Source organism: Haliotis rufescens, unplaced genomic scaffold (assembly GCF_023055435.1).
Source record: "Haliotis rufescens isolate VD_foot unplaced genomic scaffold, xgHalRufe1.0.p SCAF_34, whole genome shotgun sequence".
NCBI lineage: Eukaryota > Metazoa > Mollusca > Gastropoda > Lepetellida > Haliotidae > Haliotis > Haliotis rufescens.
Genome location: NW_025964046.1, coordinates 2905932 through 2922427, shown reverse-complemented (window position 1 = coordinate 2922427; position 16496 = coordinate 2905932). Strand labels below are relative to the sequence as shown.

The 16496-nt window shown below is 41.0% G+C and overlaps 1 protein-coding gene across 1 annotated transcript; it reads right to left on the bottom strand.

Moving 5' to 3' along the window:
- Positions 1 to 1888: 1888 nt before the first annotated feature.
- LOC124148335 lies at positions 1889 to 16270 on the bottom strand. Its single transcript, XM_046519370.2, has 5 exons — positions 16156 to 16270; positions 12648 to 12877; positions 5987 to 6103; positions 4515 to 4589; positions 1889 to 3436 (listed from the first exon to the last, which is right to left on the bottom strand). The coding sequence occupies exons 2-5, from the start codon at positions 12859 to 12861 to the stop codon at positions 2871 to 2873; spliced, it is 972 nt and encodes a 323-aa protein (XP_046375326.1). The 5' UTR covers positions 12862 to 12877; positions 16156 to 16270; the 3' UTR covers positions 1889 to 2870.
- Between the last annotated feature and the right edge of the window lie 226 nt (positions 16271 to 16496).

Genomic DNA, 16496 nt, shown 5'->3' with positions numbered 1-16496 from the left:
CATCAGATTAATAGCATCATTTAATATCCCAGAGCAACAATCTTGCTACTTCGGCTTAAATGTGGCTTGGGCCATCCGATCAAAACCTGAATATCAGGGGTTCACACACAAGTCACTTGGCTTACACAATTGCACGAATTTTGAATAATATTGTAAAATTTAACTGCTTTTCTCTTCAAATCATTATACCATTTTTGGATATACTGTTATTAAAATGTCTTTTAGATCAACATAAAAAACTTGAAACTAGAGAGACAAAATCATTTGAAAACATATTTGGATTTTACAGATAAAAATATTCTGTTATTAACAGAAAAGTACAAAATAAAGTTTCACAGACAAAAATATTTCTGTTATTAAATAATATTTGCCTTATTTGTTATGGGTTTGAGAAACATTACATAGGGGTATGGGCCATGGGGATGAGTAATCAGTGGGAAGAGGTAACCAAACTCTTAAAAGAAACCTTATCTTCGTCTCACATGTGTATAATGATATGCGTACATATGAAATACATAAATAATTATGAAAATATGCTTTAAAACATTCCTAACTGCAAATTATTACACTAAACATGATCATGTATTTGGCTAAAATCATAAGAGGGAGTCACGTCCTGTCCTAGACTGGTTTATCTGCCTTCAAGCGCTTGAGAGCCTTGCCTGCAGCCCGCTGGGTGCTAAGGGCAGGGTACCAGTCTTGCTCTATCCGACCTATTTCCCATGCAGAATTTCACTGCGGTGAAACATTGAGGGACGGAGACAAGCCTACGGCATATTGCTAAGTGGGAAACGTTCACCCAATTCGTGTAGCGAATCTGCCTGTTGAGATGGTCGGAAACAGGCATGTAGCATATCGGTTTGCAGGAAACGACCCAGTTTCCGTATAATGAGATATTAGCACTTTTGGACAGTGTCAACAACTGTCAGGCTACAGGAGTACACTCATTACCATAAGGGAAGAATAGTTCATGCTTAAAGACAAAAAACACACTCACAAAGTTGTCGGTTTCAATTTTAACAATATCTGTGTCTCCATGTGCAGATCTACATCATGATAAAATAACATTATAACATTGTAGCTATTTCTTTGAAAAATTAATTATAAAAAATATCAATAACTTAACACTGTAGATATGTCAACGTCAACAGTATCATGTATACCACTATGATTGTTTCAACTTAATACCTCATGTTCCTTGAAAACAATTACAAATGCTTCGGAAGTCATTGTTGTGATCACATATTACTAGTTACTAGTTACTGTTTTCATAATGTTTTTGTTTTCTACTTTTATATTACATAAATATTTACGTACCATATTCTCATTCCTGAGTCTGAAGGTACATCAATAGATAGGTATACTATAACACAGGGATCTGGAAACGGTCATATGCGCCGGACATGTCCGATTGGGAATCTCAAATGTCCGGCTTAAAATATTGCCTACTGGACATTTAAATTTTTCGGTCCGGACATTTTAAATAACAAACAACGCTACCTTCGGGGTCCAAACAATTGATGAGCGTTATCGTAAACCTTCAGCGAATTCAGGTGAATAAACAGGTATAACAAACTTGGTCAATAAAAGTATGAAATTTGATATAAAACACCACTAGACATGATGATTTACCATTTAAAATGTATTTCCTGCTTTCCAAGGCATTGTTTTATATGCAGAGATTAAGATTACCGTGTGTGTTTTCTCGTAAACAAAGCCGGAAATAGCAATCAGCTGTGCACACACTTCCTCCCAATCTACCGGTGATTCAGTTAAAACGTACCCAATGATACAACTTCAAATTTTTTGATGCAATGGTCGGAAAAAATTATCTGAAATTATTATTTTATCAGGAATAATATTCCAATATCGTGTTATTTTAGTTGAAGCTTCCACCATATTTACTTAAAATTATAAGAACCATAAGCATTGCACTTTGGTACAGATGGTATGCAGGATATTTTTTTATGTATGGAACGATTTTGACCAGTCACCGTAGTATATAGTATAACACCTTTTCGTACTGTGTTGATCTCTGGATCAAAGTTATCTTGTAGCTCATTATATCAGTTAGGAATAGTTGTAAGACAGTATTATCTAAGGGGAGACCACTCTCATCTAACTTCCTGTACTGACCATGTGCTCAGTGGTGACCATATTAACTGGATTTACACACACACACACACCAAAATCATGTAACACAGTTATCAATGGTTATTAGTTGTATTACCAGGATAAGAGGCTTAATAACATGTATTAAATACTGGACACATTGATTTCAGTTAACTATTTTGAAATAGAAAACTAATCTGGCTTCTGGGTAAAACATGACAAAAAACTCCACTGGTAAACTGACATAGTAAGGGAAGTAACTCTTGGACATCTCATTCACTGAAATAATCAAATAAGTGTATATCAGGCTAAAAAAAATAATAGTCTTGGTTCTCAGGCTCCGCCCGCCTCATCATAAAGTTCACCACACGTTTCATTTTTATTTCCATTTTATTAAAAAAAAAATCATCAAAAATTCCAATCCAACGGTAGTCAAATACTGTATTCCAGTGTTTTACTCATCAAGGAATACATTTCTGTAGGGAGGCCGTTTCCCAGGTTGATTGTACACAATTGTTTATTGGTTACATACTAGTACAACAACAACAACAATAAGAGACACCGCCCACCCGCACTATAGTTTCAAAAACCATTGCCTGAGAACTAATTCTTTTATTTTTTTAAACCTTATTTTTTACCATGATCATAAAAGATGAAATTGACAAATTTAAATTTAAATTCACCACCTAAGGAACTTCATAAATCAAGAAATAAAAACTGAATTATTATTAAAATCTGCGAAAATCACAGACAAAAGTTTATCCAGCATTGATATATCTCTCCTGTAAACTGTCCACATAGGCTTGGTAGCGATCACGACCAGTCCGTACGATTGTCAGGAAATTTTGAAAATATTCGCTTCTTTGTTCTTCCGTCGTTTGAGCAAAGTATCCAGGAACGAGGACCAGGCCCATGATGAACGCGAGGCGTAACATCGCGATAAACGCCTCCGAAATAAATATGACCAGAGCACATGTCCACTCTATCACAGCACTTAGCACAACGAAGGGAATCTGGGTCGTGTAGAAAGTCACCAACGTCAACGAAACCATCGTCCCGAAAAAGATGTCCCACAATGCTAAAAGCACTTCCAGAATGCACTGCCCGACACAGACGAGCGGCCGACAGATCACCAGCAGCAGACAACACAGAGTTTCACGGAAGACGTCCTTGCATAGGCTGCCGACAGGGAAGACACAGTTGTGGAAGAGTCCCACAGGGTTCTGGAGATCTTTGATGAGGAGGGATGCAAGGAGGATGAGGATGAGAAGGGTGAAGAGCTGCACCTCCGGGCCCAGATTGAACCAAGACAGCAACACGGTGGCTGGAACACAACGATCATTATTCAGTAAGGCATCTAGCAAACTCAACTGTCACTATCCCCTTCCTCTGGCTGAAAGTCTGTCACCAGATAGGTTTAATTGTCATTGAAAATTTTGTAACCCGTGAAATCTGATTGATAAATTTGTTATATGTGTCACAAGCAGGGTGGACAGGAAGAGCTGAATGTTTCTGTACACTCGACCTAACCAATTCAGCTGGTAAAATCCTATACGCCCATTTAATTTTCACGTCGATTAGCTGTACCTTTTTACCCAATACCGATTGTCATATCTCGCCCACTTTTGGATGCGATCATTCTGCCACTGCGTTTATCTGCTTTGCCTAGCTACATCTATGGAGACAACTTGCAAGACGCGCCCCTCTCAAAATTAGCGTCATCCAACATACGAAATCATCAAGTTGCGAGCAAATGTTCAAATCTCCAGAAATGATGTCATGATAGAGTGAGTGAGTGAGTATGGTTTTACGCCGCTTTTAGCAATATTCCAGCAATATCACGGCGGGGGACACCAGAAATGGGCTTCACACATTGTACCCATGTCGGGAATCGAACCCAGGTCTTCGGTGTGACGAGCGAACGCTTTAACCACTAGGTGAGGTGAGGTGAAATTGGGTTTAACGTCGCGTCCAAGATTATTGCACTTATATAGCGACGTTTTAACCACTAGGCTACCCGACCACCCCTGTCATGATAGAACAAAGTTTTTTCGTGACACAAATCAAGCTTCGTTCTTCATTATTCTTTGCGTGAAGATATCATATATTGCCAGGGGGCACGGGTGGCCCAGTCGTCTAAGGCGCCGTGATTCGCTGTGCAGAGTTGCGTCCCTTGGGCACGCCAGAAACCTATGATTGTGGGTTCGAATCCTGGTTCGCCCCGATTATGTTTCTAGGTTTGTCTGCACCATACCCGTGCTCGTGGGTTTCACCGAAGTGGTAAACATCTGAGACCTGCATCACTTCGGATTTTCCTCCCGCATTAAGATGACACGCCGTGATTTAACTGGAATACTGTTAAAAGCGGCGTAAAACCCAACTCACTCACACTCATAAATTACCTGGCAATCTCCTGATCCTCCGTGCTGCCTGGACAACATTAGGAATCTGGTATCTCTCCGTAGCCTGCTCCAGCTCTGAAACACATGCCTCAGTCAATGAATGTTGTTTAAAGCCGCTGTCAGCATATTCCAGCTCTATCACAGAGACCTGTAAATAATGGAGCCTGCTCGTGGCAAACCAGGGATCATCTTCCCGAGGCAAGTGAGTTAACTGACTATAAAAGTCCAGTTTCCACCCTTGCCGAACTAGGCTGGTACTATGGAGTTACAGTTTGGCTGGACTAACGAGTCTCTACATAGTCCAATCAAAACTGCGTAAAGAAATGGACATCTGGTTTGTAAACAATATGGATTTCAGTCGACTGCAGGATTTGGAAAGAATGAGTACCGCCAACTGGGCGTCGACAGATATTTTCCAAATTTTTCATGTATTTAATCAAGGTGCTCACATGATTTGATTTGAGGTAAGACCCGTTCTACTACAATATAGATCCTGATCATCGATCATATCGTCCCGACTGTGCGCCGCCATTTTGTTTGAAGCCGAAGCAAGTGACACGATAGGTGGAATCTGATTGGTTAAGGAGGGATATAGAAGGGACACATCTCAAGAAAGCCACTGGCGCTACGATCGAACCAAAAAATTCCAGCCTAGTTCGGCAGTTAAGTCAGTTAACTCTCTTGCATAGGGAAGATGACCAGAGATTGGAAACAAGAGCAACACCTCAGGGCACGGTGACAATCAATCAGCCACGTCAGTGAATGAATGGTGTTTAATATTCCTGGTCATGGCGGCCTGAAAATGATTGAATCTGGACCAGATAAACCAGTGATTGATGGCATGAGTGACATCCTAAGCCTATCAGCATAGTATGACGATCATACAGCTGAGTCAGCCAGTTAATCAAGTTTTTGGTTGTTTGTTGTTTAACGCTGTACTCAGGAATATTCCAGCTTCATGACGGCTGTCTTGAAATAATCGAGTCTGGACCAGACAATCCAGGGATTGATGTCATGAGCTTTGATCTAATCAATTGGGATACGATGATATGCATCAACCAAGTCAGCGAGCCTGACCACCCGATCCTGTTACTTGCTGAAGACATATTCTAACCAGGATCTTTAAGGGTAAGGTGAATCAAGTTTAATGCAGCAGTCAGCAATATTCCAGCTAAACACTGGTCTGAAAATAATCGCATCTGAACCATACTACTAACAATATCATGAGCAACATCCAACTCATTTCAGGTACGATGACATGCAATCAACCAAGTCTGACCACCCAATCCTTCTAGTCTCCCCTTATGACCAGCATACATTCCTGTGTTTATACCTTACTCTCGCACACCTGTGTTTATACCTTACTCTCACACACCTGTGTTTATACCTTACTCTCGCATACCTGTGTTTATACCTTACTCTCACACACCTGTGTTTATACCTTACTCTCACACCCCTGTGTTTATACTCACCTCTTACACTGGTGGGGACCTCCACGGCGAGATCGTGCACACTGCGTGTGAGAGAAAACCACTGTTGGTGGAAGAAATTCACGGTCCGGGCCAGGACAGAAGAATGATGTATGGAAACTGAAATTATTCACATCATATATACAAATCACTTGATGAAAATCCACAACAGTCAAAAACAAGTAATCAACATTGTTTCAAGTGTCGGTATTCCAAATACTGTAAATCTTGAAATTAACGCAAGTGTGAATTAAATGCGAAAAATGTGAGTGTTCTTTGCTCGCATTAATTAACTTCGCATTTATGTCTCCAAAATTACTATCAACAATAAGACAGCCTCACTGCACCCTTTGGATAGTGGAACTTGAATATAAACACAAACACGGTTTATTGAGCAGCAGTTGCAGTGTTCCCATTTACCTGTAATTACCAGTTTTTTACCGATAAAATTAGGCTTTGACTGGTAATTCATGTTACTGCCAGTCCCTGTGGACCGGCAAATAAAGTTCCTTTTAAATCTTTGTTGTTGAACAAAACATCGGCGATATTCATAAACCGTATTCGACCCAATAAGCGCCCATGTCCCAATAAGCACACCCCCCCCCCCCCCCCCCGCCCCTTTCCCGGATACCCAAGTAAGATTTACTCACCTGTTTTTTACATACGGACAAGAATCTTTTGTAGTCGGTTAATGAGGAGATGTTCACCAGTAAAACGTAAGTAACAGTTTATCTCTAGCCCTCAGCAACAGAAGAATATCGATAGGCTTACTGATGAATTTACGCCAATTTGACTCTGAATTGGTCCCAATAAGCGCCCACCCCTTCTGTCTTTATTTTAAGCGCCATGGGCGCTTATTGGGTCGAATACGGTAAGTATATTTTGCGAACAAAGTCAGATTGTCAGTTGCCCTTCCTAAAAATTCAAAGCCTTGCACACCAAATTGTATGAATGCTCAACTAATCAAAACATTTCAAACTTGGCCTACAGCAGAGCTACAGATAGGCTGCGTATCTGCGTTAAATACGCATCAGAAATGCAGAAATACGCAGTAAAATACGCAACGAACATTACAGATACGCTACAAAAATAAAACTTGTGCGTATCATCAAAATATGGTGAAGTAACCCTGCGTATTCGATTAGCAAATCAGCAACTTATTTTGAAATTATAAACGGGCATTCCTTCAACCTTGCCAAACTCCACGATGACAGTTACATCATGATCATTTGCCATCACACTTTCTTGTGGAAGTATCGTGGTATTATTGAGTCCTATAAAGCTCTCGAACCCACATGAAACCAGTTTGCAGGGACTAGATGAATAGTGTTGTTAAATATTTAACTTAAATACCCACATGTGTAAAAACTAGTGGGTAACAGAAATTTGAATACCCAGATAGAATTACTGATACCCAATGATTTTAAAATGCATGGGTAAATACCCACAACACCAAAAGCTGATCTGGAGCACTGCCTACAGACATACACAGCTAACATGAGACAGGTAATTCACAATACGTCTCCAGGGCTCCAGGTATTTTGTTTTAGCTATTTAAGAGATAAACATATTCTGTTTTCAAAGTAGAGCTAGGACACCTGCAGATTTAACAGTGCTAAATTGACTTTGAGACCGAAAATACAGGTTTCAAATGTTAAATTTAGCACAATTAAATCATCTTCCCGAAGCAAGAGAGTTAACTGCCTATAAAAGTCCAGTTTCCACCCTTGTTGAACTAGGCTGGTATTATGGAGTTGCATTTTGGCTGGACTAGCGAGTCTATGCATAGTCCAGTCAAAATCGCGCACCGAAATCGAAATCCTGTTCGTAAACTGTCGTGCAGATTTTGATCGATTGCAGGATTTGCAAAGCATGTGCACCGCCAACTGTTTTTAATCAAGGTGCTCACGTGATTTGATGCACTTCGCGATGTAAGACCCATTTTATCACAATATAGATCTTGATTATCGATCAGATCGTCCTGACTCGGCGCCACCATTTTGTGTGAAGCAAACGCAAGTGATACGACAGGTGGAATCTGATTGGTCCATAGGAGAGGCTTAGCGGGGACATATCTGGTAATAGCCACTGGTGTCGCTACGATCGAGCCCAGTAATTCCAGTCTAGTTCGGCAAGGGTGGAAACTGGACTTTTAAAGTCAGTTAACTCTCTTGCCTCGGGAAGATGAATTAAATCTACAGGTAACCTGGCTCTACATTGAAAACACAGTATGTTTATCTCCATTCTACCATGACATAATAAAACGGGAACTCTTGGTGCTAGGGAATATATTGAGTGAAGCGGTATGGGTTGAGTCCAGTGTTTGGAGCAGGTTGAAGAACAGAATTTACGGAATCACCAACAACAGCCTTTAACATGTTTAAAGGGCAAGTTCACACGGAAATGAACCTATTTTTCTTGTACTTTTTCCACATTAAAAGTGTTAACATAGAAGTGTCATAGACAAAAATATAAAAATATCACTAATAATTGACATATTTTTTGCATTAAAATGATTTTTATTTTTCACATTTACCAAGTGTTCTATTTCCATAACTAAAACACCATGGCTTATGCCCCTTACAATATGACGTCATTGGTGCCAATTGATAAACATTATGACGTCATCATGCTTTGTTAGAGCCGCTTCACGTGGTGTAGATACAGGTGTGTGATTCTAGCGTCTCAGATGCCAGCCAGCATAGTGTTATGCTGAGTCACCACTGCGCCGGAGTGTGTCGTAGGCAATGTTGTTTTACCGAAAACTGGTACTTGATATCTTTTGCGTTGAGAATAGACAGGGACCCAGTTGAATTGGCACCAATTACGTCATAATCTAAGGGGGATAACTCAGGCCTGTTTAGCTCGAAAAACGAAGGCCTCATAACGGCATATCATTTTCACGCTATTGTGAGCTTCCTACTTTCACCGTGAAAAAAATGAGTGTATATTTTCAAACACAGATACTAACTAATTCTAAAATTGCGTTTTGTTTAGAAAAAGATAGAAAGTGATTTTTGTGTGTACACTTCCCCTTTAAACAAAATATGACGCTCTATATGCTCAAGCAGTTTCTTAACACCGTAATACTTCATTCGAACTTATGAAAGACACTGAAAGCATGTAGCACGCCAACTCCGTAGGCTAAAATAAGTTGGGCACCCGATAAAAACATAAGCAAGCCTTGCAAAGGTTACGTTCTGAACCACACGTCACTACAGCGGTAGAAACTAACAGTTTCAGTCCACTAGTCCTTATAATGATAACATATAGCAAAACCCTTAAAAATGGCAAATTTCTACTAGTCCTTATGATAACTTTACTATTGGGCAGTTTGGCCAGGACTACAGGACTAGTGCCAATTTCTAACCCTGCACTATTACGACATGATATCCCTCATTGTGACGCAAAATATATGATGTCACAGAAAAGCTCCTAACAGCAAACTCTCTATTGTCCTAAAGAATTGAAACACATACTCTTTGTTGATTTCTATTGTGTTTTCTGCACGATATATATTGCCATATAAGGTCGTAACAGCAACTTTTCACATTGTAGCCTATAATCGTACGTATAATTATCAAATATGCCTCCCACCAATTATTGTAAAAAAAGTACCATTCTATAAATATTAGATTCCTCAGTGATCTGGCCGTCACATCGACTGTTTCAATTTGAAGAGGTGTATTGTAATTTGATACCTCTGATGGCCATCAAAATTGAGTATTTCCAAATTCATGGTAGAATGAATATTTACTCACAAGTTGGACATTGGACATTGATCTGTCCATAGTGTTCTTGTCACATGTTGCTTTAGCTTATAACAGGATTGCATCTCTAATAACTTACAATATTTAAGGTGAGGTGATGGTGAAATGGGGTTAACATCGCGTTCAAGATTGTTGCACTTATATAGTGAGTGAGTATGGTTTTACGCCGCTTGAAGCAATATTCCAGCAATATCACGGATTCACGGCGAGGGACACCAGAAATGGGCTTCACACATTGTACCCATGTCGGGAACCGAACCCGGGTCTTCGGCGTGACGAGCGAACACTTTAACCACTAGGCTACCCGACCTCCCTGCACTTATATAGCGACGTGCATGCACGTGTGTGTGGCTGATTGTACTAGTCCGGACTAATCTGCTTTCATAATGCTAGCTCACGAAATACTATCTCGTAGTTTAACGTGAATACCCAACTCAGACACAGTATACTGGCTTCAAACCGACCAGTCCTTGTTTTAGCCTCTTAACGCTGAGTGCCAGACAGGGCAACAAAAAGTACCATTTTTAAACGACCTTCTTGTATGATGCGGCCCCGGTTCAAACCGTGGACCTTTCGCTCTACCACTAGACCACGGAGGCAGTCGACAATATTTAAAGCATAATGTGTGTTATTCCCTGCAGTAAAGTTCAAATATATGTGATGCCTGCATTCACAACAAGATAACATCAGTAAGGACACGGGGGCACGGGTGGCCCAGTCGTCTAAGTTGTCGCGATTCACTGTGCAGAGTTGCGTCCCTTGGGCACGCCAGAAACCTATGATTGTGGGTTCGAATCCCGGTTCGCCCCGATTATGTTTCTAGGTTTGTCAGCACCATACCCGTGCTCGTGGGTTTCACCGGAGTGGTAAACGTCTGAGACCTGCATCACTTCGGGCTTTCCTCCCACATTAAGCTGACACGCCGCGATATAACTGGAATACTGTTAAAAGCGGCGTTAAACCAAACTCACTCACTCACGGTAAGGACACACATGGCCACAAGCTGAACAGGCTTCACTGGGTATATGCAGGGTTGTCAGACTATTAGTAGTCTATGTCTATGTGGATTTGTTTGCAAGCAGCTCAAAAGTTAAAGCCAGGGCCCCGTTCCACAAAGAGATGTTAGCGCTACGACTGTCATACATCTATGTTAAAATATGGGGGTTACAATCGTCTTAGTGGGCCTCATTCCTCAAAGCAGTCTTAGCGCTAAGGTGATAGGCTTACGACCATTGTAGCGCTAAGATCGCTTTGAGAAACGAGGACCAGATCTTTGGGGGGGGGGGGGGGGGTTACAGAATTAGAATTACTCTGATTTACAGAAGTCAAAACCAAACAAGTACAATTTCAATTTAATTTTCTTTAATATCCCAAAAATGTTAAGTGGATTGAAAAAAAAATGAATCAACACTTTCCAAAATCTATGGTAAATTTATTTTTTTCAAAACGTGTTACTTTCTTCTGGACAGCAGAACATCAAACCCATTTTTTTTCCATTTTTTGTTTTACATTTCAATATTCATAAACATTCGTGTTCATAAACTCTAAAAAGGAATTGGTCAGCAATCTACCCACCTTAGCCACCGAGCCTTCCAAAAGAATGAAAGATTAGACAATTGGTAGTCTAGTGCTGGCGATTAGGTGCCTCGCTCTGGCAGTGTGGGTTCAATCCCAGATGGGATTCAACCCAAAACAGAACAAGAATCTGTACTTTACTAAGAAAGTGTCATCCCAAATATAACATCGGTTACATTTGACCACTTTCTAAATGTCATTGTGTGTTCTAAATAGAGCTGTCTGCAAGTAGTCTAGATCTGAGTAGGGGTGGTCGGGTAGCCTAGTGGTTAAAGCGTTCGCTCGTCACGCCGAAGACCCGGGTCCGATTCCCGACATGGGTACAATGTGTGAAGCCCATTTCTGGTGTCCCCCGCCGTGATATTGCTGGAATATTGCTAAAAGCGGCGTAAAACCAAACTCACTCACTCACTCACTAGATCTGAGTATTGCCTGGTATCATGCGATATGATTCTTATCACAATATGGACTGACGATAATACTGCTATCACGATACTCTACATCAAATACAATTTGTTTGTTTGTTTATTTGTTGTTTAACGCTGCACTCAGCAGTATTCCAGCTATATGACGGCGGTCTGTAAAATAATCGAGTCTGGACCAGACAATCCAGTGATTGATATACATCATGAGCATCGATCCACGCATTTGGGATCTATGACATGCATCAACCAAGTCAGCAAGCCTGACCACCCGATCCCGTTAGTTGCCTTTTAACATGAGCTCTAAAAGCTCTTCCTGCATTCATTCATTGTTATCTGTAAAACTTTAACACAAAAACCACAAGAACAAAACAGTAAATGAAGGGATGGTTATTAAATGTAACAGTTAGTAGGTGCGTCCTCAGCCCTCGTCTTCTGCCATGCCTACAGGTGGCGCTATGCTACGTCTGATATTATGGGAGGTAACTCTATTAGTTCCTGTTCTATTTATAGTGTATTGCGATCTCACAAACAGGCGATGCAAGTATCGTGTGTACCGAAGTGTCGACAATATCGCAGGTATCGGTGAATCATTACATTTTTTCTTGCTTGCTTGGCTGGTTGTTTAACGCCGCACTCAGCAATATTCCAGCTATATGACGGCAGTCTGTAAATAATCGAGTCTGGACCAGACCAGTGATTAATATCATGAGCATCGATCCACGCAATTGGGATCGATGACATGCATCAACCAAGTCAGCGAGCCTGACCACCCGATTCCGTTAGTCGCCTTTTACGTCAAGCATAGTCGCCTTTTACGGCAAGCATGGGTTGCTGAAGACCTATTCTACCCCGGATCTTCACGGGCGTGAATCATTACAGCCCTAGAGTACTCACTGTGTCCGTCATCGATGCGCAGGGTCTGTATGGAGAGGATGGAGGTACGACACTGGGGGCACAGGCCGCGTGCCCCGCCCCTGGTGGTGGAGTACCACTGGCTGATGCAGAGGTTGCAGAAGACGTGGCCGCAGGGGATGCAGGCAGCGGGGGAGTTGAAGGGGTCCAGGCAGATGGAGCAGTTGGTGTGGCTGGAGCTGCTGGATGTCGTCATCTCGCATCATGTGTCTCTGTAAACACACAGCAGAGTGAGTGAGTGAGTATGGTTTTACGCAGCTTTTAGCAATATTCCAGCAATATCACGGCAGAGTACACCGGAAATGCACTTCACACATTGTACCTATGTCAGGAATCGAATCCGGGTCTTCGGCATGATGAGCAAACACTTTAACCACTTGGCTACCCGACCGCCCCCTGAATGATCTGGACCAGGCAAACCAGTGATTCAAGGAATGAACAACAACAGACCATTAGGGGCATTATGACACCCATCCAATTTATATGACAGGGGGCACGGATGACCCAGTCGTCTAAGGCGCCGCGATTCGCTGTGCAGAGTTGCGTCCCCTTCCCTTGGGCATGCCAGAAACCTATGATTGTGGGTTTGAATCCTGGTTCACCCCGATTATGTTTCTAGGTTTGTCAGCACCATACCCGTACTCGTGGGTTTCACCGAAGTGGTAAATGTCTGAGACCTGCATCACTTCGGGCTTTCCTCCCACGTTAAGCTGACACGCCGTGATATAACTGGAATACTGTTAAAAGCGGTGTTAAACCCAACTCACTCACTCACTTTGTATGACAAGCTGAGGACCTTTCCTCACCCATGCCCCCGGGAGTCGGTTGAAGATAAGGTGAAATTGGGTTTAAGGATTATTGCACTCACATACCGTAGTCGACGTAATAATCGCCCAGGGCGCTCTCAAAATTAGAAATAGGGGGCTCTTATGAGAATATTATTTTGTCAAAAAGTTGAAAGATTAATTTTGTGGTATATGCTGACAGCCTGAAATGTTTATACAGCGTTAGAAATTGGCACTAGTCCTGTAGTCCTTACCAAACTGCCCAATAGTAAAGGTATCATAAGGACTAGTGGACAAAAACTGTTAGTTTCTAACTCTGTTTATATACGAGAGATATATTTTTTCAGAATTTATTTGCCCATAATTAAGGGTGCATATAACACACAAGTGGGTATTATACGCGAATAAATAAGCATTGTGTACATCGATCAATTGGAAAGGGTGCTAATTGGGATTGTTCACGAGCCAATATTTTATAAGGGTACGCTATTTTTCAGGGCATTATCATCTGCAGAAGCCTGAGGTCTTCCATTAACTGCCCGACGAAGGAGGGCAGATGAAAAGACCGAGGGCTTCTGCAAATGATAATGACCTGAAAAAGAGCATTACCATTATTATAGCTAAAATGGATGAAATTTTTTATTAAATAAAAAGAAACAACAACATCGGTTTTGAAACATTTACTGCAATCACACGAATGTCACTGACCACATTTTACAAATATGGAAACGTCATAGAACAAACCAGATGACGTCACTATAATACGTGACGTCATTTTCTCTACCCTATGACATCACCTAACAACGGGCTTGATACTGGCCCGTTGTCAAGCAATATGAGGGCATTATCAAGTTACAGTGGCCCGCTCATTTCTGATAACGTGCGGGCGGTTTAATGATAATTCTATCCATTTTAGCTATAATAGCAAATATCGCCGGGGGCATGATGTGCATGTGTGTGTGGCAGTTTGCACTAATGCCAGTGTTATATTGCTAGTCCACTGACATACCACGCCTCAGTGCTAATAACAGGCCAATCAGCGTATACATATACTGTAGGACTGCAACGAATACACTATGAGGCGAATATGATTTGTATCGCGAATATAGGGTAACAAATACGGATATTAATTCACAAATACAATAACAAGTCAGCAGCTGAAGTATTATTTGTTATATTCAGTGAAACATTAACATCATAATTTATTTGACATGGTTTGTTAATAATTAATATATTATTAATTTATATACTGCACTTATCCAGGTATTAGTATCTGCCCAAAGTGACAATGAACAGTGCCCACAATACTGTCAAATTAAATGTTTTGAGAGTGTTGTCTTTGAAGATATCTGTGCATCTAATATAGGTTCTTATGGATATTTTTAGGTACAGGTTACGTAAATGCACATGCTTGCATATCCATAAATGTTAGATTCTAGTGGCCACAAATAACAAATTCAATTCATGAATGGATACGGTTCAATTCACTGAACACGTGAGTGTATCGTAACGGCCCGAGTATACTGCCATCCAGTCCTTTATAAAATGCCGAGGAGCAGGCAGGGTAACTACAAGTACCTTCTTTATTAGACTTGTTATGATGCGGCCAGGGATTGAACCCCTTGCCTGCTATCCAAGCAGATGCTCTATCAACTGGACCATATTTTTGATGACTTGTGTCGTAATGGTGTTTGTTGTAAACCCCTGTCAGTCACGTCCTTCACCAATCTCAGCTAATGCTGCACACAGCAATATTCCATCTCTATGGCAGTGGCCTGTCTAATGACATCAAGGGTATCAATCCACACAATCAGGATCTGATGACATGTTACTAACCAAGTTACAATCCGGGGTAGAATAGGTCTTCAGCAACCCATGCTTGCCGTAAAAGGCGACGATGTAAGAGGCGACTAACGGGACTGATGTGGTTAATGCATGTCATCAATCCCAATTGCGTGGATTAATGCTCATGTAAATCCCTGGATTGTCTGGTCCAGACTCGATTTTTTACAGACCGCCGTCATATAGCTTGAATAGTGCGGCATTAACAACAAACAAACCATGTCACCATGCAGGCCTCCGAAGGGTCGCCGACAACAACCATAGGTTGCCTGGGGTAATATTGTTGTGGTTGGTTAATAATCCATTCACGTAAAAAAAAGCATCCATTAGCAACAATTTATCTCACCAAATGTAACCAAGGAATGCACCTATTTCCCTGCTCACTTATAAATTTGTAGCAGAATTCACAGGACACGATCCATATTTAAACCACGTCATTGAAAGCAAAATAACAAGTTTATGCCAACATATAAATATCAAATGAATGAAAACCAATGTAATTTTCCTGAAAAAAAATTAATTTTGTATATAGCCTCATTTCGCAAAGATGAAAAAATAAAAATCTCACATTCTGAGGCAGAATTAAACTATCAGTAACATCAAGTCGTTTGCCGTCTTCTTCGGAGTTGACTGTAAGGCCTACACTATTTCCAACCTGCTGTATAGGTGACACTAAGTGACTAAGTGACAGTAAGTGACGACCTAATGTTTGCGTCACTCACTGTTAGTCACTCCAAACAAAAACATGTTGTCAGAGAAAAATCATGTGACAAATCGATCAACAATTTGTTTTCATCAACGACCTTAGGTTGATAATGACATTTCAAAGTATGTCCAATGAATATAATGAAAATATGGTTTACCATTTGTTCGCTTCACACTAATCCGTCTCTCGCCGGCCTCAAGTTTGTGTGAGGTATGTCAAAACTGCACCAACAGGCTCCTACATCACGTCTCGCCGGAAGTCTCGAAATCACGTGACATCAACAAAAATGTACTATTTATAGAGACGTGGGTTTTCCAAATTTCAAGCCTCCTCAAAATACGAAATCATCACGAAGATCGAGTCCAAGAGAATCGTTTCTGTGGGGGAAAATGATATCAGAGACCATATATGATCTCTGATTTACAGTTCCACTGAGCAATTTTCGTTTATTGTGTATAAGCCGATTTGTTATGTTTAGGTCAGTAAATATACAGTAAA